Source organism: Euwallacea similis, chromosome 28, assembly GCF_039881205.1.
Source record: "Euwallacea similis isolate ESF13 chromosome 28, ESF131.1, whole genome shotgun sequence".
NCBI lineage: Eukaryota > Metazoa > Arthropoda > Insecta > Coleoptera > Curculionidae > Euwallacea > Euwallacea similis.
In genome coordinates this window covers 69,814-91,088 of record NC_089636.1, presented here as the reverse complement: position 1 = coordinate 91,088, position 21,275 = coordinate 69,814, and the positions used below count along the sequence as shown (strand labels likewise).

The 21,275-nt window shown below is 33.6% G+C and overlaps 3 protein-coding genes across 8 annotated transcripts; 2 read left to right on the top strand and 1 right to left on the bottom strand.

The window, feature by feature from the left end:
* Positions 1-295: 295 nt before the first annotated feature.
* LOC136417572 (coiled-coil domain-containing protein 97) lies at positions 296-2,043 on the top strand. The gene is made up of 5 exons (XM_066403330.1): positions 296-902; positions 987-1,178; positions 1,258-1,426; positions 1,481-1,629; positions 1,681-2,043. The coding sequence occupies exons 1-5, from the start codon at positions 544-546 to the stop codon at positions 1,880-1,882; spliced, it is 1,071 nt and encodes a 356-aa protein (XP_066259427.1). The 5' UTR covers positions 296-543; the 3' UTR covers positions 1,883-2,043.
* On the bottom strand, positions 2,002-6,959 carry Iswi (Imitation SWI). Its single transcript, XM_066403329.1, has 6 exons — positions 6,731-6,959; positions 5,686-6,058; positions 5,422-5,630; positions 4,599-5,365; positions 2,816-4,359; positions 2,002-2,253 (listed from the first exon to the last, which is right to left on the bottom strand). Exons 1-6 carry the CDS (start codon positions 6,779-6,781, stop codon positions 2,159-2,161), a joined length of 3,039 nt encoding a protein of 1,012 aa, XP_066259426.1. The 5' UTR covers positions 6,782-6,959; the 3' UTR covers positions 2,002-2,158.
* Positions 6,960-7,512: 553 nt separating this feature from the next.
* Positions 7,513-21,153, top strand: sws (patatin like phospholipase domain containing sws). Of its 6 annotated transcripts, none has more exons than XM_066403325.1 (24): positions 7,513-7,604; positions 7,675-7,852; positions 8,461-8,542; positions 9,254-9,462; positions 12,272-12,458; positions 12,519-12,661; positions 12,712-12,921; positions 13,094-13,229; positions 13,284-13,438; positions 13,493-13,681; positions 13,840-14,045; positions 14,098-14,213; positions 14,268-14,407; positions 14,461-14,617; positions 14,670-14,831; positions 14,891-15,118; positions 15,167-15,351; positions 15,407-15,682; positions 15,881-16,067; positions 17,881-17,997; positions 18,842-19,053; positions 19,338-19,591; positions 19,643-19,742; positions 20,672-21,153. In XM_066403325.1, the coding sequence occupies exons 2-24, from the start codon at positions 7,745-7,747 to the stop codon at positions 20,786-20,788; spliced, it is 3,876 nt and encodes a 1,291-aa protein (XP_066259422.1). In that variant the 5' UTR covers positions 7,513-7,604; positions 7,675-7,744; the 3' UTR covers positions 20,789-21,153. The 6 variants fall into 6 exon arrangements, 5 of the variants coding, with proteins under 5 accessions (XP_066259422.1, XP_066259425.1, XP_066259423.1 ...); XR_010752828.1 differs by lacking the exon at positions 7,513-7,604 and adding an exon at positions 20,341-20,456 and having other exon boundaries at positions 7,657-7,852; XM_066403326.1 differs by lacking the exons at positions 7,513-7,604; positions 17,881-17,997 and adding an exon at positions 18,646-18,762 and having other exon boundaries at positions 7,657-7,852.
* Positions 21,154-21,275: the final 122 nt, after the last annotated feature.

Sequence of the window (21,275 nt, the reverse complement as noted above, 5' to 3'; positions counted from 1 at the left end):
ATTTGACATTAACGCGGATTGAGATGCTGATTGATTAACTGAGAAGCTAAGTTGCTATGTAATATTTATTGTCTTAAATTTGGGGAGAAAAAGTCACAACGAAATCTTAAATACAATGAACAAGCATTGTTCGTTAATTGGCGCTTACCTAATAACCTGATATCTATATCATCGATAAGAAATAATAGTAATACATCTGAATATGCAATGAAAAAAGAAAGAACCAATAAGATATAAAGTACTTGAAAAGGTGAAAACAGTGATGAATTTGGCAACATTGAATTTCTGGACTTGATCTTGACGTGATATACCTCAACAACTGCAAAATTCGAACTTCTACGTTTTATCAAAGAATAAAGTTAGTAAAAAATTAAAGTATTATGTTTATGATTCAATCATGGTAGAGAATATATTAAAATTAAGTAAGTTTTCCAAGGGGACTACAACTTAATACCTAATATATTGGACATACATAATAAGGTCTATAATTCCAAGATATGCTAAGAGACTTTGAGGCCTTAAGGAATTTGAGTATGAATTAATATGGATATTGACTCAACCACCTCCAACAATTCCGATAGAACTGTCACCAGTGAAATTGACAACATTATCCGAGCTCTTGTACTAAACAATGAAGTGATATTTATGAGCCAGCAACGAGGGGAATCAGAACCAAATGATGGTTTAAAAACTGCTATTGCAACAAATAGTTTTAATAAAAATAAGACAAACTTCTTATTGAAATTTGGGAAATATTTAAATGAAAAACAACTGCAATTCTTTGATCAGTTTGCTTTGCCAGAAATGGAACCAGCAGATTACCAAGAGATTAGGCTTGTTTTGGATGGGTTGAAGAGCGATCATCAGAAGAATGAAAAAAATTTGCAAATAAAAAACAGAAGGTGTGAGAACAGCAATAATTATGTGTTTTAAAATACATCATTTCTGTAGTTTTCTAATTTACTGTAGGATCACTATTTCCTTAGGTATAAGGCATTACAAAAAATGGTTAAAGAAGACTGTTATTTCTCTGAACTAGAAATGATGAAGAGAAATCCTTTACTTTATGAACAGCTTGTGGGACAATATTTAACTAAAGAAGAAAAGAGAGAAAGAGATAAATATGAAATGAATGCTGATGTCAGTTTGGTGAATATTTTAATGGAAGGAATTGACAGGTAATTTTGATTTTTCTTGATTAAAAAGTGGTTAGTAGCAACTAGTAGCAACATTTCTGGAAAAAAATATTTTGCATAGAGATAATGCTGAGCGGTCAAGAAGATTGGAGCAACAGAAAGAAGATAGCCAAATGGAAGAGAGTGATTCCTCTGATGAGGAAAGACCTGTAGAAGAAATATCAGTGTCTTTAAAGAGCGCTCGGCCATCTACCTCAAGGTGGGGAGAGTTTGAAGAACACTCATTGCATGTAAGTAGTATCTTCAGTTTTACAAATACAAAGTATTAAATTGTTTACTTAAAGACAACTAAAAGCAAAAAATCTACCCCAATGGTCACAGGTTCGGAGAGACTTCTGCTCAAAGAGGAATTTGTTGCCACAATGTATGAGAATTTTTTAATTGGAAAAGACAAGGAATTTTTTGATTATACCACTATAGATGATAATCCTAAGTATGCAACAAATCATAAGACAATACAGGTTTAAAAAACATTTTTTTCTAGTTATGATAATGTAATGGAAATGGAACATGATGCAGAAGATAAATATTTTGATAGTGAAGATCCTGAAGACCAAACCACAACAAATAATGGAAGACCTGAAACTGCTGAAAGCAGTGAAGATGAATTGGATATCTATATGAATGCCTTAAATCAACATCCAGCCATTTGTGAACTGGCTAAAAATATTAGTGACAGATTGTAGTGATTAAAGACATTTTAAAAACTTTTATATATGAACAAACTTAAATGTCTGGAATTTAAATAATTTAGTTGGTTGTTTATTTTTTAAATTAAAGAAGGTTTTTAAAATCAAACAACAAATCTAAAAAATAAGTTTATTATTAAACCTGATGATGTCATTTAGCTAAAACCTGTCTCAAACAAACCAACTAAACACTTAAATAACTTACTTATATCGATTCAGAAGCCACCGTTTTCGGTTAAAAAAACTCTTAAAACATTTTGAGTAGCCATGGATTTATTTCTTTTTCTTCTTTTTCTCCATCACTGAAGTGCCTGGAGTGTCATTTTTCCTTTTTTGCCCAGATTTTTGGGAAACCTGAGTGGGGGTACCTGAAACAAAAAAATACATTGTTAAGCTCTTTAGTTCCAACAGACTCAAGAGTCCACTTATAGGAAACTAAAAATCAGTTATTAAAAGAAGAATACTTCCATTATAATACTGTTGTAAATCAAAATTCTAAATATATCTCTGTATGTTCGAGACGAATTGGTCATTCTTTCTATCAGATTTTTTTGAGGGAAATAACGCTTCATATACCAGCAAAAACTATTCGAACGACGGAATTGCACACTATTCTCAGTTAAAACTAATTATAGCAAATGGTATAGAAGAGAAATGCTTTGACAATGAAACCCAATTCATAACCGATAATTGGAAAACAAATAAGAAGAATCTTTTTTTCGCATGAAATCAAACATCGACTGCCATTAGATATTTAGAACATTATCACAAGCAAAGAGTGGAATGTTAAATTCGCCCAGACTTAACATGCTCTTATTTAGACCAGCATTCAGGGCAGCAAAGTAGATATGTGTACTAGTAAATCGAGGTAGATAAAAGGTAAATATAAATATGTAAAATGGTTGTCTATATTTATTGAGAATAATTTACCTTGCGCCTGTCCAGCTTTAGGGGCCTTTTTCTTTTTATCGTTCTTTTCTTTTTCCTCTAACTCCGAGTTTTCTCTTTCGATTAGAGTAATTAAAGTATTGCAGCGCCTCTGCAATTCCATAGCAGTCCTCGATTTCAGAAACCAGTCAAATCGGAACTGCGGCGACGCCCTCACTGCTGCTCGAAGCTCCTCGTAGACATTTTCTCTGTCGAATCCCAACTTATGTAGCATGCAGACTAGGAATCTGTCTTCTTCTTCGGTGTAGTTTTTTCCCTTGTTGTTACCGTAAGCAAGACGAAGCTGATGGAAAGGAGCACGGTAACGGGCCATCTTGGCATCCAGTGCCTGTTTAATGCTGGCCCGACGTTGAATTTTGGCTTCCCCTCTTTCGATCTGCGCCATAATTCTTTCGATGTCTTGAAGCTCATGACATCTCTCCCAGAACACAGCAGAATATTCCATAACTTCTTCGGGAGTCTTGGCTTCGACATCTTTAGCGATGTTTTCAATGTCATCTCGCCCATATTTTTCGTTCGCCTTGATAAACTGGTTGAAATCCCGTTTGCTCCAGTTGGTGAAACCTTGGGTGAGTAAATGCTCCTTTTCTTGTTGTTCTTCTTCAGAAAGTGACTCTGCGTCGTCAATTTTTCTCTGCTCCTCGCGTTGTTGTTTAGCAGCATCTGGACCTAGTTCTAGGTTTTTGGGGACTTTATAACCCAATGTCTTGCGGTAGTAGTATATTTCTTGATCCAAAAGTTCAAATAAACGAGGAGGAAAGAACTGGAAGTCTTGTACTATGGGTTGTTTGGGGGGACGAGGCGCCTTCGGCGCTTTAGGTTCGGAAACTCGCAAGGCTTCCCGGAAGTAGGCGTCCACAGCATAGTTGGCCTTCCTTTCCCTTTTTGGTGGCTCAATCCAATTACTAATTCCAATGCTCTTCTGTTTTTCCCTATAATCCTCCCCTTCAAACTTGTACACCGACTCAGTAGGCGTATCCACGGTGAAATTTCTTAAGGAAGATTCTCCCATAGTCTCCATTTTTTGTGCCAATTCTTGAGTCTTAACTTCCCCCCTCTCCAAAATAGTATCAATATCTTCTTCGGTAATTTCTGAATCCTTGGAAGCGAAAACATGATTGGCCCCATGTCTGATCATATTAAGCATCTCATCTTTGTTCAGTGTCTGTGCTTTCGAATCTGCCAATCGACCTTGTTGAATGACCAACTTGTCTAATCTTAGCTTAATCTCTGCTCGTTCCACGATTTTTTCTTCAACAGTATTGTCCGTAATAAATCTAAATACTCGTACTTGTTTTTTTTGACCAATTCTGTGAGCTCGGTCCATGGCTTGCAAGTCCATCTGAGGGTTCCAATCAGAATCATATATAATTACGACGTCGGCTGTTGCTAAATTTATACCGAGGCCTCCGGCTCGAGTGGAAAGCATGAAAACGAATTTTTTGCTACCTTCCTCATTGTATTCATTGATCTGTCTCTGTCGGTCTTCGTGAGGGGTTTGACCATCCAAACGGCAGTATTGGTAGCTGTAATTAAATTAAGTTTCTATTAGAATATTATAAGTAATTACACTCAAAAAGAACATAAAGACGATTTTTTTTAAAGACTCATAATTAAAATATTAGAAATGGCAACACAATTTTACGCATGTCTATTACACAATTTTCTTTGCCTCAATGACAAATTTTCCTTAACTGGACAAATCTATTAAGTACATGGGTGTACAGTTTAAATACACCACTCATCAAACAAATCATACACTTACCCTCTCCAATGACAATAATCTTCCAAAATATCCAACATCCGGGTCATCTGTGAGAAAATCAATACCCTACTTCCTTGCTCTTGCAACTTTGGGAGCAACTTGTCCAAAATGACCATTTTCCCGCAATTGAACACCAAATGTTCGTCTGTGGTGTAGGGCGGCCCAGGCTCCGCCCCATCAAACAAATAAGGATGATTAGTGCACTTTCTCAGTTGCATAAGAATGTTTTGCAAACGCATCTTTTCCACTTTTCCCGCACCATTGACAATGTCAATGTCCTTTAATAGGACTTTAGTGTACCATTCACGTTGCATTTTACTGAGTCCTACATAAACTTTGACTTCTTTTTTGGGCTTTAAGCGTTTTTCCACTTCAGCTTTAAGCCTCCGAAGCAAAAACGGCTTTAGAACCGCGTGTAATCGTTCAACTAGCGCGTTATCACCCAGACACATGTTTGTGTTAAACCATGCGTCAAAATCGTCGGAGGAATTAAAAACGTCAGGTAATAGGAAATTCAACAAAGCCCATAGTTCATGTAAATTGTTCTGCAGGGGAGTACCAGTTAATAGCAGTCTATTGGTAGTCTTAAATTCCCTGAGAATTTCTGATAGCTTGGACTTTTCATTTTTAATACGATGAGCTTCGTCTATGACCATATATCTCCAATTAAACTTTTTAAATACAGATTTTTCTTTTATGCACATCTCATATGAGGTTACACAGACATCCCATTCTCCTGGCATGAGAACATCTCTAATTAATGCATTCTGCCATAAAGATAATAGGTCAGTAAATGAAAATATTTAAGAAACATAATACTTACCCTTGCTTCTTGATCTCCAATGAGGCATACTGCCCTTAAAGTAGGGCACCACTTTTTAAACTCATTCATCCAGTTAGATAGAGTAGATTTTGGAACAATTACAATGTGAGGACCTGCTGTGTTTTTATAATGCTTCATAAAACCCAAAAGTGATATTGTTTGTAAGGTTTTTCCAAGGCCCATTTCATCAGCAAGGATACCATTAATACCTAATATTGATAAAAAATACAACTCCACCCCAAAAAGACATGACCAAATTATTACCATTCTCATATAAAGATATCATCCAATTCAATCCTCTTATTTGATAATCTCGCATTTCACCACTTTTAATAAATGGTGGGGAAGCCTCAAATCGAATCATAGCCTTTGTTTTGGTGTTAGTTTCAGCCAAAAGCTCTTCATCTTCTTCCTGTTCAGTTTTCCTATGACGGTGGTCAGCAATATCATCCTTGATTTTCTTTGGTCGTCCAGAGGGTTTGCCTTTGGTGGGAGTTTTGGATTGATTCATAAAATGAGAGAAAATCTCTGTTTGTTTAAGAAGAAAGTCAAAGCGTTTGCCACGATCTGTTTCCAATTTTGTGTCAAAATCCTCATTTTTGGAATTTGCATCAGAAGAAGATTCATTGTCATTGGTCTGAAATTTTAGGAATACTGCATTGTTTCTCTTCATAGACTTTGTTGGGATTTTAATTAATAATATTGTTTTGTTACTTAAAGTAAAGGTTTAGATTGTTATTTTTTAGGGTTTACAGGTAAGTTTTAGCAGGTCAATGAGAAAAATGTAATTTTAAATCTGGCAAAAAGCTGGAGTTGATTATAATTTAACTTGTAAACCTTAAGAACTCAATGTACTGAATATGTATTGTATCTTGTTAAAAGTGTAAAAATCATGTGTTTATGGCAATAAGTCGTTAGAATAATCAAAATTTTATGAATAAGGATGCCAGCAAAAATAGGTTTAACATAATTGTTCAAAATATGAGCAATGAATGAGTTAAAAGCATAAAAAAACCATTGGTTTTGTCTTAAATCATAGGTGGAAAAATAAGTGGATTCAACATTCAGAAGTTAACAAAATATATATGAAATCATAAAACATAGATGAACATAAACCCATCATTAAACGTCTAGTATCACACATCCCATCTCACTAGTTAAGGGTTAAGGAACCACATTCTTATAAAAGTTTAATAAACTGTTTATTAGAAATATGTGTTTTATCACAATTCACGGCTAATTTTCGAATTCAAATGAGTGTATACGTCCATAAGACATGTATTTCTAAAAAAACAATGAAAATACTAACCGCGCTCTCCCCCATTTCTGCAACCTCTGTGGTATCTCCACTTTGAGACATTACAATGTAATTGCTTTACAACTAACACTACTCCTAAAATGTACTTTTTCTAGATCGATTTAAGGTAATTGTAATTATTCAAATTCAAAGAAGCCGGAATTATTTTCATAAACCGCTTTTCACTTCAAAAAAATAAAATGCTTAAATTTTCTTATTCCTTGTTGATTTTAAATGTCAATTGCTGTCAATGTTAAAGTCATATCACAGACAGATCATATAGGAATCTGGTTTTCGTGGTGTTGATCACGGCTAAGTAAGAACTGAAAGCCGGAGGGTGACTGCTTACATCACTCATGAAATTTCTCATTATTTGAAAACTTTTTAAGAGAATCAATCTTTCATTCAATTTTTGGAATTACTCATTTTGTAAATAACTTGTAAAGTACACAAAAATTACCTGGGAAGTTTTCAAAATAAAAGAGCGACATTATCCCTAAGTTCTAAAGGGGACAAAAAGAGTGTACCCTGTCGATACTCTCCAACTTAACCCTTGATGTAAAACAAATGATGAACATGTCTTGACCATGGCAGCCCTCTCGAATAATGTCGATAGTAAAGAGTTTCGCGCTAGCGCCTTTGTATAAATATTTTCGAAAACGATTGTAGGGATCAGATTGATACCTCGGAGTTGTTTTTTTGAAGCAATTGGATGTACCCCCGATGAGAACCAGATAATTTGATTGGTCGACAATCAGCTGATAGTAGACAATCCGATCCCATACCATCGTTTCCGAAAAGGTCTTATGTGTATTGTTATTGACAGTAACCTTCAGATGTGTGAAAAATAATTGTTTTGCATTTTTCTACTTTTCTGTAATAAAAGGTAATGAGTTTAATATCAATTGAAGCAATTATTATAATATCTGCACGATTAATCAATTTATTGATTTTAGTTGATCGAATGTTTCAAGGTCAAACTCTTAGTATGTTGATTAAATTTATTACTATTGTACACAGAGGATAATGGATATATGGAATCTACTTCAAAATATTGGGGATTGGGAACTAAGTTCCTTGATTAAATACTCTACTGTTGGAAGTTTATTTGCACACTTTCAAGAAGGGTATAAGGTAAGTAATGCCATGTACTATTCATTTGGTGTTAATCATATGGGTGCTGTAAACATGGACTTTAACCTGTACCGACTGTTTCAATTCAGTAGTTAATAAATCCCATGTATTGGTTTCACGCAACTAAGAACATCAGAAGAATCACTAGAATATCCTATCTAAGCAATCTCTTCATATTTTTACTTTAAATTATCTAAAGTGTGAAACAAAGGAAAAATTGGTGTTCTCTTGAGTTTTTAGTTGTTTTCTTGGTTGTCTTATGAGTTATGTTTGATCAAAATGTTTAATATTTTGATTTTAATTAAATTTGTCTATTGTGAATTTGTGTTTGCCTTCCAGGCTCTTTTTTTACCAATTTATAGTAATTAGCACTGTCTTTCAGTAGGTAACATATATCATAAAAATTATTATTTAAGAACCTTGTATCATATTGCCCAGGTTCAACATTTGTCCAACTGTTGGGATTTCTGCTTAATATTTTCCTTGAAATAAATTTAAATGAAAGCTGAGTTCATATTCTCTCTGAATTTTAGTCACTTGCACAACTGTTGCTTCTGGTGAATCCAGCCATTAAATCATCATGCTTATGTATCTACTTTTTGTTCCAGGTCCTCTTTTTGGTGTTAGTCTCAGTTATCATATTAACTATTATAGTAACAATAATTTGCATTAAAAGATTGAATCAACATGGTGAGTGAACTTCCTGATATATTTACACCACAAATATATATTTGTCAATTTTATTTTTTTACCTAATGTAAAGTGTAGGTAAATTTTGTTGTTTATATAAGTTGATAATTTCAAAATGACATTAAGAGTGTTCTATTTGTTTTCCTCTGTCTATACTATACACAATATTTCAACACTAGCGATATAAAGGAGTGTATGCTTCCTTGCATGTCCATTTATAGTATACAAATAATGAAGTAAACATACATACACACAATGAAGTACACATACAACAACACGAGAAAATAAATACAACTCTTAAATATGAATCAATAATATGTATTAAACATTTTTTCGATATAGCCAGCCAGCAACATTGCAGAGCTCATGCAGTATGACAGCTGATCTCCACTATGTTTACTTTATTTTTTGTATACTATAAATGAAGATGTGTGGGAGCATACACTCCTTTGTATTGCTAGTGTTATGAAATGTACTATATATACATATATATATTCTATACTTACTAAGACTTTCTAGACATTGAAATTTCTTTATCCTATATAGGGTGTCTCAAATTTCACTGTTTTATAGGGTATCCCAGTTATTATTAAAGTTAGAGACCTATGATTTTAGTAATTCTCTGCTCAATGAAATTAAAGCTCATAATAACAATGATACTTTGTAAAATCATTAAATTTGAGGCAATAAGTGGATTTTTTATATTTTTAGCTCTATCCTCCAGAATACCAGTCAATGCAGAAGGAGCTAGGTTTCGGAAACGGGACAAAGCTCTTTTTTATGGCAGAAAAATGATAAGGAAAGTCAAAAATATATCTGGCCAAGTGAGAAATTCAGGCCAGGGCAGAAAAAGAAAGATGGTTATGAAGTTTGCCAGGCAATTACTAGCAATGAAAAAAGAGGAACAGGAGCAGTTGAAGGTATGTTTTAATTAATATTTCAAATAGGAGTGCTTAAATTTGTAACACGATTTTTTTTCTTCTCATTACCATCATTAAAAAAGGTCTTTCTAATTACACAATTTTTTATTTGGGTTACAAAATTAGTTGTCCATTAATAGAGATTATCAGCTATACCTCAGAAACAATAAAAGGAAAAAGTTCAAAACAATACTTTTGTTACAAAATAAATATATATATACAGTATGTCCACAGATAGAGGGCCCAAGAGGACAAATGGACAAAAAATGTCGTTTTTCGACAAAAGATCGTTCTTGATAAAAGTCTCTGCTTCTCGAAAAAATACGATTTAGGAAGATAACTTTGAACTTTTTTATACAGGGTGTCCAAAAAGTACGAACACATGAAATACTATCAAGAATAAACTAGCTTTATTTCTCATTTTGGAGCAAAATGGTAATTAAAAAACAGATTTCCAATCCTATCCAAAGTTTACAGACAAAATTTTAATTGAGTTAATTAAATTTTAATTAAACGACATTTTTTGTCCATTTGTCCTCTTGGGCCCTCTATCTGTGGACATACTGTATATAACAAAAATATACAGGGTGTCCCAGATAAGGATGAACAGCATGGGGATCTCGGAAACGGTAATAGATACAAAATGGTTTAAATTGGGAAAAAGTTAGGCAATTTAAAGCAAATTAATAATCTGTTTTTATATCGACGAAATTCCGAATGGTTACGAAGATATCCGGAAAAAAACGAATTTGGCGGTTTTCGTTTTTTGCAAATAACTCTTATACGGTTATAGTTAGAGGAATAAAAGTTTTACATTATTAAAGCACTTTTTTGAGAACTGTTTAGCAGTGTTGCCAGTTTTCTTGTTACATCCTTACTTTCGGAGAAAAATGAGTAAACTTTTGATTTTCATATGGGCGTGATATCAATTATTTATATTTTCAAAATCGTCATAAAATTCCCTTTTCAGCCATGCATTACATTTAATATTTTTCTCAGAAACTCTATGAGTTATAGCCATTAAAGCATTTTTTGATAAGTAGGCCATGATTTTGACTTATAGTAATGGTGCACATTAAATAAATGAATGCTGTGGAAACGTCAACATTTGATTCGATCCAAGTTTAGCCGCATTGTTGTTATTAAATACATAATTTGAAACAATTATTTTTTTAATTTTAGGGTGATACCAGTAATATATTTATACTTTTAAATAATGTTGACGTTTCCACAGCATTCATTTATTTAATGTGCACCATTACTATAAGTCAAAATCATGGCCTACTTATCAAAAAATGCTTTAATGGCTATAACTCATAGAGTTTCTGAGAAAAATATTAAATGTAATGCATGGCTGAAAAGGGAATTTTATGACGATTTTGAAAATATAAATAATTGATATCACGCCCATATGAAAATCAAAAGTTTACTCATTTTTCTCCGAAAGTAAGGATGTAACAAGAAAACTGGCAACACTGCTAAACAGTTCTCAAAAAAGTGCTTTAATAATGTAAAACTTTTATTCCTCTAACTATAACCGTATAAGAGTTATTTGCAAAAAACGAAAACCGCCAAATTCGTTTTTTTCCGGATATCTTCGTAACCATTCGGAATTTCGTCGATATAAAAACAGATTATTAATTTGCTTTAAATTGCCCAACTTTTTCCCAATTTAAACCATTTTGTATCTATTACCGTTTCCAAGATCCCCATGCTGTTCATCCTTATCTGGGACACCCTGTATATCTAACAAATATGAAAAATACTTTTATACAAATGTTTAAATAATCATGATTATGGTGTCACTTTGCTGGATAACCCTGTATACACAATGTCCCATTTGTATCAAATAATGCAATTATGTCTAATAGATTAGGGACACAGGATTAATAAAAAAAGGCATGGAATATTTAAAGTATCCAGGGTGTCCCATAAGCTCATAAATATGTTAGCTACTACAACTTTGTTTTGTTTTGTAATAGCACCTTCAAATTTTCTTAAATAAATGTCTCCCTAAACAAATAGTCATAAAAATAACTTAATCCACTATTCTTCAATTTTCAATACTACTTTAATATGTAAATATTTATTTAGAATTGACGCTTCGCCACTGCATACATTCCTTTATATAAACCACCTTTATCACAATTCATTAAATTAAGAGATATCACGGTACCCTACTTTAATTCATTCAGATCGTGTCTCTGAGCAAACACTACATGCGCCATGCGTGAATATCGTGTCGAACGAGTACTGGGCATAACAAATAATGGCCAATTTATATCAATTTTCGTTTTATTTAATAAAACATTAATGTGCTTTGTCTGGCTTAATACCCAGTATGTAGAAATTGCCTGGTACCTACTGAATATTTTGTGTCCTCAGAAATGAAATTCATGAAACTTTAACAATGGAATTGTCAAGGTGGACTTCATCGGGGGTTCGAGCAAATAAATTCGCAGCTGTTAAGTAATTTTGTATGAGTGTGTGTTTAAATGGAGATGTTTGTGATATGAGACGTTTTTTGTGGCTAGAGGTAATAGCATACTTAAAGAATTATTGAGAAGGAATAGTTTAAGTGTATAAGATAATAAAATAATCGATTGCCGTGATCGCTTCGTCTCATTTGGCATTGTTGGATGAAGTTGTTAATAGAAGTACAACTCATCAATATGTAATTAGAGTCATTAACATTTAAATATTCACAATGAATTCATATCACCTTAGGATTTACATATATGAGTATAAAGTTCTCTAATTAGTACATTCACCTTTTTATGAATATATATTTTTTACTGTTGGGTTTTAGGTTTTGGAGCCTCCAGTTGAATATCTACAGGAAGACACCCTTAGCGATGACCGCATGCCAACTGACGTCCTTTATATGTTGCAAAGCATAAGGGTGTTTGGACATTTTGAAAAACCGGTTTTTTTAAAACTCTGTAAACATACGGAGATCATTAATGTCTCCGCGGGAACCTATTTATTCAAAATCGGTATGTCTTCATGTTACTCTGAGACAATATAGTTTGCACTTGGTGGAATTATTCCAACAGGCGATCCCGATGAGAATTTTTATATCTTACAAAGCGGAAGGCTGAATGTACTATTGACTACAGGCGACGGAACGACTTCTTTAAAAATCGTTAAACCGGGAGAAAATGTGACATCTCTACTCAGCTTTACCGATGTCCTTACTGTAATATCACATGTTACATGACTAACTTAATAAAAATATGATTTAAACAGGGCCATCCTAATCCATACAAAACAATATCAGCAAAAGCCCTAGAAGATTCTACCATTGTCAAACTACCCATGACCGCATTTCAAGACATCTTTGGCGAGTATCCGGATATTTTCATCAGGGTGATGCAGGTTATTATGGTACGTCTACAAAGAGTCACGTTCACAGCTCTACATCAGTACTTGGGATTGAGCGCTGAATTGGTTAAACAGGTGAGTCCCTAAGTTTTTCGCTTATCTATGTATTCTCTAATCCAGTATTTATAACGTTTATATAAATTTTATAGATAATCATGGCTAAGGTAAGTTCCATATTTTGTCATATGTTTTTCGATTTATTACTATTATATTGTTGAATTTTATAATTTGCTTAATTTTTGTTTAGACGAACAAGCAAAAAGGAGCTTTATTTTGCTCCCCTTTAAAGCGCAAGCGGGATGAGCCTTACAAGGATCCTTCATATGCCCAATATCTTCCTAGAGAATCAGCCTTACCATATATTCCTAAGGAGTCTTCATTAGGTATTATAAACATTAACTCTCTTATTGCAAATATTTTTCTAAACACTACTTTAGTGCCTGTCGAAACAACCAGCACAACCCATCCTGGATCCTTTTCAAATTCTCAGGGCCACCGAAGAACTAGATCTAGTTTTGATGGAAAATCAACTCCTCAAGGGTTCAGCAATGCCCCTGATATGGTAGCTGATATTGAAGGCAATAAAACTGATGTAAGATTTTAAATATATACGAAATGAAAGGAAATAAAAGGCAAGATCATGTAGGCGCAAGAAAGTGGCAGGAAGCGACATTCATTACCAGAAGACGCCACTGAAGATGATTTTAGACGTATTGCTAATGAGGTTTTTATAAGTGAGTTGGGATTGACAGGAGACAATGAGGGCATTGATTTGAGCCTGGAAATTCGAGAAGTGACCGCAGGCACGTATTTGATGAAGGAGGATTCGCATAAGGTAATAAAATAAATTGCGAGATGGGAATTTATAAATATATATTTTGTTTTGTAGGGTTTAGTAGGTCATAAATTAAAAACGCAAACAATTCCTAATTTATACGTGTATTTAGATTTAATACTTTAAAATTATAAAAACGATATTTTTTGCCTTTTTAGGACATTGCCTTGGTATATGTGCTCTCAGGAGCCCTTGTGGTCTCTCAAAAAGTTCCAGATAGCCAAGAAGAGAAACACATGTATACCTCTTATCCAGGAGATATAGTAGGGGGTCTTGCCGTGTTAACTGGAGAACCCAGTTTTTTCACCGTCAGAGCCAAACACCTCACTCGAATTGCTTTGATGTCTAAAAACACATTTTACAGGTTACTTGATAAATTTTGCAATTAGTTCTTATAATTTTTCTTTATCCTTTAGTATAATGAAAGAAAGGCCTAAAGTGGTCCTTTTCGTTGCGAATATGGTGGTTAAGAGGTTATCTCCTTTTGTAAGACAAGTAGATTTCGCTTTGGACTGGTTGTTTTTAGAATCTGGTAGGTGTAAGGGATGAACTTTTTTTATGCAACATTTGTCAATATTTTCTTTAGGCCGAGCTGTATATCGCCAAGACGACGAAAGTGATTCGACTTATATAGTCCTTTCCGGACGTTTACGTTCAGTAATAACAGATAAAAATGGTAAAAAGGAATTGGTCGGTGAATACGGCAAAGGCGATCTTGTCGGAGTTGTAAGTTAAAATCAAATTTCAACTAAAAATTCAAGTTAAAAATTAATATATAGGTGGAAATGGTTACGCAGACCAAAAGAAGCACCACAGTTATAGCTGTTAGAGATTCAGAGTTAGCCAAATTACCTGAAGGGTTATTTAATGTAATTAAGCTTCAGTTTCCAATAGTAGTTACAAGACTGATTAATTTATTAGGCCACAGGATATTAGGTAATATTGTAATAAAATTGTATATTCGGCAGTTTGTAAGCAATAATTGTAGGTGCGTGGAAAAAGCCCGCAATAAATGTCCACAATCGAAGCTCAACTTTAGATAGTAGACCGTCACAAATTAACTTCTCAACTGTAGCAATTGTAGCGGCCTCAGATGATGTTCCTTTAACTGCGTTCACGTATGAGTTGTATCATTGTCTGACTGCCATTGGTATATGTTTTTTCAAATTGGCTTATGGCTTAATACTAATAATTAAAAACCAAAATTAGGGCCCACATTAAGACTGACTTCAGATGTGATTAAAAAGACACTAGGAGCGACTATAATGGACCCCAACAACGAGTTTAGGCTTTCCTCTTGGCTGGCTCAACAAGAAGATCAGCACAAAATATCCTTATACCAGTGTGACTTAACTGTATCTGCCTGGACACAAAGATGTATTAGACAAGCGGATTGTATATTAATTGTAGGTTTAGGAGATAATCATCCCTCTTTAGGTAATGTTTTATTAAGACTTAACTTCCTCTAGCAATTTTATTTTACAGGCAAAGTAGAAAAGGAGTTGGAGAGGTTAGCAATAAGGACACAAAAAGAACTTGTTTTATTACATAGAGAAGGGGGAAAACCGAATAACACGATTGGTTGGCTCAACATTAGATCTTGGGTGTCGTCACACCATCATATTGTGTGCCCCAACAGATTATTTGCGCGAAAAAGTCAATACAGAATTGCAAGTATTTTAGGAGAAACTGTCAGTTCTTTGGATTGACATATTTTATGTTTAGAATGAACTGTATTCGAAAGTTTGCGCATCGGATCCAAATATCCATTCTGATTTTTCAAGATTAGCCAGATGGTTGACGGGGAAGTCTGTGGGTTTGGTTTTGGGAGGAGGCGGAGCGCGAGGATCGTCCCACATAGGGATGATTAAAGCTATTCAAGAAGCGGGCATACCCATCGACATGGTAGGCGGAGTATCTATAGGTGCTTTTATGGGCGCCTTGTGGTGTCAGGAGAGAAATATAACTACTGTTACTCAAAAAGCCAGAGAGTGGTCAATGGTGAGTATTGTTTGTCGTAAAAAAATCCCCGATCTACCACTTTGTAAAAAAAACATGAAATGTTTAACTATAATAAATTGGTTTATCAGATTATAAAAATATGTTTTATATAAATTCCCTTTTCCTTGCTACAATTTCATGAATGTTTTACATATTTCTGTACCTGTAGAATCGGTTAGATCGTAGATTTATTTGTAGAAAATGACACAATGGTGGCGGCAAATCCTCGACCTAACTTACCCAATGACCTCGATGTTTAGTGGTAGGGATTTTAATCAGACGATTAATGGCACTTTAGGGGATACTTACATCGAAGACTTGTGGTTGCCGTATTTTACTGTAACAACTGATATTACGTCTTCTTGCATGAGAATACACACACATGGTAAGATTCCTTATTATTTTTCCCTTAAGGTTTTGTAGTTGGGGGTAAAAATTGCTAAAAAGGGTTTTATTTGTGATATCGAGCTTATCAATTAAAGCTTTTGAACAATAAAGACGCCTATATAACGTAATTGTCTTGTCTCACGTAAAGCAATATTTGTATGTTTGCTAATAATTTTTTGGTAATTTTGCATGTTTATTGCTGCAATGTACGAATTAATCATCCTACTTTAATTACCTTCAATAAGTCCATGAGATAATTGTATCAATTGTTAAAAATAAATAATACCTTTCATTGTGATGTCTTATAGTCAAAATCTTGTTTTTGTGTGTTAACTGTCGGTCATACAACATAATTTTCCATAATTTCTTGTGATTGGTTTACCATATTTCTGTTACTACAACTGCATCTTCAACTTGTTCTTTCTCTGTTTAGTCTGTTTGTTTTTTTTAAAATTTTTGGTTCAGTTAAAAAGTGGTTTTAATCATTGGTAAATTCTTGCCACAGCCATTTTTTAATTATTAAATTTGTGCATTTTGCAAGTAACTAAAACGCATGCTGTATATAATACAATACAAAATATATACTTAGGTATAAGTTGTTATCGGTGTAATATTTGCTTTTATCATGTTGAATTAAACATGATAAATTTCCAGCAGAAATTTTAGCTTAACGCTATTTACTGTTCGCTTATAATGTTTCTTTAAGAATTGTTCCTTTTTCGTTACTAGAAACTGATTTAGTAGAACCATTACATTGTAGAATCATTTGTGTTTTATAAGTTACAAATTTTTTTAAAATTTAACAATACTACATAAACAATTAATCATTGCAGATATTATGTATAGTTGTGTGAGGAAATTCTGTAACAAGCATTATTCTAGCTTTCAGAATATTAAAAAATCTTTTCTGTGTAAGTCTTTGTGTCTACTCTCACCTTCTCAAATTTTATTATATAGTGTGAAGAGTAGTGAAGAGCAATTTGCTTACTAAATTCATACCTTTATTTATCAATTCAGTCCATATTCATCAGTTTGTAGTAGAAAATAAATAAGCGAATTCTTTGCTTACTACGTGATTGAAATATTTTTTAATAATAAAATATGCCAAATGTCCAAAAAATATTTTATTGTCTTATTCCTAACATCTAAATTCCTCAATTTACTTCTTCGACTGTAGAATCTCTCATAAGCGTTCGTATAAAATTTAGAAGTTAATTTTTTAGTGCTAGGAAATAGATAATTATTCCTTCATCTTCAATCAATCAGAAGAGATTTTTCTTCGCTAGAATCATAGTATTCTTTCTAGGATTCTAGAATGTTTTCTAGGACTTTTTGCCATGGAGTTAAAAAATGCATATGGCCATTGTCAAGTGAAAATTTGCTATGTAAAAACTTTCGTGTTTAAGAAAGCGGTTGTAACTAACAGTTTACAAAATCAAGGGCCGTCTACTAAGCTAATAATGCGTGAAATATATAAATAAATAGTCATTCAATTTAACATTTTTTTAATAAACTTCTTCATCTCAGTTGTGCTGGTTTTTTGGTCTTGAAAAAAAAAGATAAAATCATATAGTAGATTTTAACTGGACAACGAAGATATACTAATAATTTGATCTTTAAGCTAAATAGTGCCAAATCAAAGACTCGAAATATGGCAACTTAAAAGTTACCTAACACCCAGATGTTCTTTTAATTCTCTGGTAAGCAAGAAAATATTTTATTGTCCCAGAATTTTCTCGGCACAACTGAACTTAACAATATTCAATTATGTTAAACTCGACAGCGTTAGTAGTAAGCTTAACTTCTCTTAGGCTCGTTGTGGCGTTACGTTCGCGCCTCAATGTCGCTGTCCGGCTATTTACCTCCCTTGTGTGACCCCCAGGACGGGCATCTACTGTTAGATGGTGGATACACAAATAACTTGCCAGGTAAAGTACAAATGGTTGTTTGTTTACTAATGTCATTACTTGTTTCTACATGGCTTGAATATCCAGTTTTATTTAGCACCAGTTCATGTAGCTGGTAATAAAACTCTCTAAATAAATTTAGGGTAAAAAAATTGATTTCGTAGACAAACAATCGGTTCGCACCTGCATGGTTTGTATTCGATGAGCGACCAAGAATGACACATTTGACCGTTCCAGAGAGCCACAAAGGGATCAGTGTATGGAAGATTCCCCTCTTTACTTATTTTATTCTTCCTAATTTATTTTTGAAATAGCTCTAAAATTTCATACTTGACTTAGGTTGAAGGGCTTAATTTATTTCTTTTTACTTAACAAAAACTATTGTTTCTCCAACAAACTAACACTATTTTTCATTCGTTCAGACCATGGGAAGACTGTCTATTAGTTGAAAGGTAAGAGAAACTTTTCTAAAAATAGATAGACTTTTAGAGAGCTTGTTTTGCTTAGATTGTTAACCAGGATTGTCTTATATAGATGAGAATTAAATTATTTGGTGAACCAATCACACAAGATGTGGAAAAATTACTTTATCACAGCAATTTTTCAAACCAAAAAGTCTAATTTTGGCGAATTGAATTATTGAGTTAAGTACCTAAATTCTATCTTCAGGGTCGCTTTGGCGGTACGTGAGAGCTTCCATGTCAATAGTAGGAATATTTCCCCCCCTTTGTGACCCTACGGACGGTCATATGTTAGTTGACGGGTGTTATATTAATAACGTGCCAGGTAATGTGTATAAAGGAGCTAAGGTTTTGCCTTAACGTGAGGATCAGGTAAAATCTTAATTATATTTATATGATTAAAGCTGACGTCATGAGAAGCATGGGTGCAGACCACATCTTAGCAATAGACGTGGGTTCCGTAGACGATCAAGATTTAACCAATTACGGTGATGTTTTATCCGGCTGGTGGCTACTTTGGAAGAGATGGAATCCATTTGCCACACCGGTTAAAGTCCCCAATATACCGGACATTCAGTCAAGATTGGCTTATGTCAGCTGTGTCCGCCAGTTAGAAGTAATTATTGATATATTTAAAAGAATAGCTCAGAAAACTACAATGGGAAATATTTTCGGGTATTTAAGTTGTTATTCAAAGCAATTTCTTCCTAACGTTTCGTCCGCATGTACGATGGACATTTGCACAACGAAACGACATTAATATCTTGCAGAGATAGAATCAGTGATTGCAGCTTTTCTATCAAGTGTGTAGAGTTTTTAGATACCCGGAAAATATTTCAAATTTTATTTTGATTGTCTTTGAAAGTTGAATTAAAGAAACTATATATTTGGTTTAATTAGGAGGTGAAAAGTAGCGACTACTGCGAATACATACGCCCACCTATAGATGAATACAAAACTTTGCAATTCAGTAGCTTCGATGAAATTAAGGATGTGGGCTATTTACATGGCAAGGCGTTTTTCGAGGGTCAAAGCAGGGACGGAAATCTGCCCACATTTCGAGCCTCTGAAAGTTATAAGTCGCAGCTATCTGACGACCATCAATCACAATATACCTTCACGGATTTGGCTCAGATGGTGTGCAAAGTATCCAGGTAATATTTTTAAATTAACTTTCGCTGTAATTTTTCTTTTTAATTTATTAGACCGTTCGAAGAAGAATCATCTGCGTCCAGCTCGTCGGAATCTGATGATGAAGATGAAGGGAGAGGAGGATATGCCTCTGAACCAACGGGAGGCTTTTCAGTAAGTAAAAATAGATTACAAATATTTCCATGTAAATGTTCATTTCGTAAATTTAAGCCGGATTTATAGACTTGACATTGAATTCAAATTTGGTATGCATACTTGCCCCTTTTCTATTCGCCATTGGATGCGAGTCGAACGGGATTGTCACTGGGCTGCCGTCAAAGATAAACCAATTTTATCCTTTTAACGTTGGCGCTTATAGCAAACATCATAGCATTACATTTTTCTTCCTAAGTTCAGTTATTCATTTAGGTGAGTTGAGAGTCACTGGGACTTAGTTCCAACAGGGAAAGTGAGAAAAAGATATCGAAATTTCTCGATAAACGAAAAGACAAAAATATCCTCCTTGAGCTAATCCCAAGAACTTCTCAAGACCTCATAGATGAATGACTTAGCTTGCAATGTAGTGTCAAATTCCTTGAAAAATATAAAATGGCCTATTCTGCTACGAATACAGTGCCGAAATTCGGAGCCGACGTTAAAGCCAAATCCAATGTCGCTGTTATAATTTCGGCTTTAAAGCTCCCTAACATTATAACTATTAATTTCCAATTTTTTTAAAAATTAATTTGCTTATATTTAACAAATTCCGCAGTTCCACGAACGCCAAATGAGTTGGCATGGCGACACGATAGGCGACTTTGTAGAAACTCACTAGTGCTCTTTGTCTCACTCTCTAATACCACCTTTTAGTTGTAGATGTTTTATTCGGTAAATAGATCATCAACGTTTTATACCTTTGGGCTCCATGGAAGGCTTCAAGAAATCGTATATGCTTGATGTAACTTAATAAGGCTGTTTGCATATGTATCTTCTGACTTGGGGGTTCTGCTTGGTGGTTTTGAAAAAATGCTAATTTAAAGGTTCACATTTGTTGTAATTTATTTTAAAGTTTTTAAAGTGTCTCATTATTATTATTATACTAGGTACCAAAAGAAGATCTCAGAGGTTTGCGTAGAGCTGGAGGTTCTCTTTCACTGTCCGAGAATGGATTGGAGTCTGACGTTGACTTTGATATTAAGTCTGCAGATGATTTCTGTTAGTTTATTAATAGATACAATTAAATCGCGGTTTAATTGTTAGTATTGTACTCTAATTTTTTTCTCATATGTAAAAAGAAAAGTTTTGTTGCAGTACACATTAAAAATGTGGCAGTTAAGAATTATTTTGTTTTGAGTTAATTCTGTGTCTTTGATGTTATTATCTGAAAAAAAAGATATAAAGCCAGTGTTCTATTAATGCTGTTAATTACCAAATAATTATTTATGAATTTAAAATATGTTTTTTAGGTAAATTTTGATTTTTATCTAGGTAAGAAATATAAAATATGAAATCTAAATGGGTGAGACAAGAAAAAGATAGGAAATCTAAGTAGGGATAACCAAAATAAAAATGATTATTATATAAAGTTTTTCATGTTTCTTCATTTAATTTAATTTTCTTTATTTGTTATTAGGGATTTCAAGACATTTATAACAGTCTTGTGAAACATATTAATAATCCAATCTTGCCTTACAAAACTAATATCGT

Bases quoted from the DNA above. Each gene is read 5' to 3' on its own strand.
- Iswi (XM_066403329.1), bottom strand. From the start codon at position 6,781: ATGTCTCAAAGTGGAGATACCACAGAGGTTGCAGAAATGGGGGAGAGC. The intron at 5,631-5,685 runs GTAATAATTTGG...TATCAATATTAG, and splicing joins GATATCTTTATATGAGAATG to GTATTAATGGTATCCTTGCT. The intron at 5,366-5,421 runs GTAAGTATTATG...TCTTTATGGCAG, and splicing joins TTGGAGATCAAGAAGCAAGG to AATGCATTAATTAGAGATGT.
- sws (XM_066403325.1), top strand. From the start codon at position 7,745: ATGGATATATGGAATCTACTTCAAAATATTGGGGATTGGGAACTAAGT. The intron at 15,352-15,406 runs GCAAGTATTTTA...TTTTATGTTTAG, and splicing joins GAAAAAGTCAATACAGAATT to AATGAACTGTATTCGAAAGT. The intron at 17,998-18,841 runs GTAAAGTACAAA...ATATGATTAAAG, and splicing joins ATACACAAATAACTTGCCAG to CTGACGTCATGAGAAGCATG.
- LOC136417572 (XM_066403330.1), top strand. From the start codon at position 544: ATGGATATTGACTCAACCACCTCCAACAATTCCGATAGAACTGTCACC. The intron at 903-986 runs GTGTGAGAACAG...CTATTTCCTTAG, and splicing joins TTGCAAATAAAAAACAGAAG to GTATAAGGCATTACAAAAAA. The intron at 1,179-1,257 runs GTAATTTTGATT...TATTTTGCATAG, and splicing joins TTAATGGAAGGAATTGACAG to AGATAATGCTGAGCGGTCAA.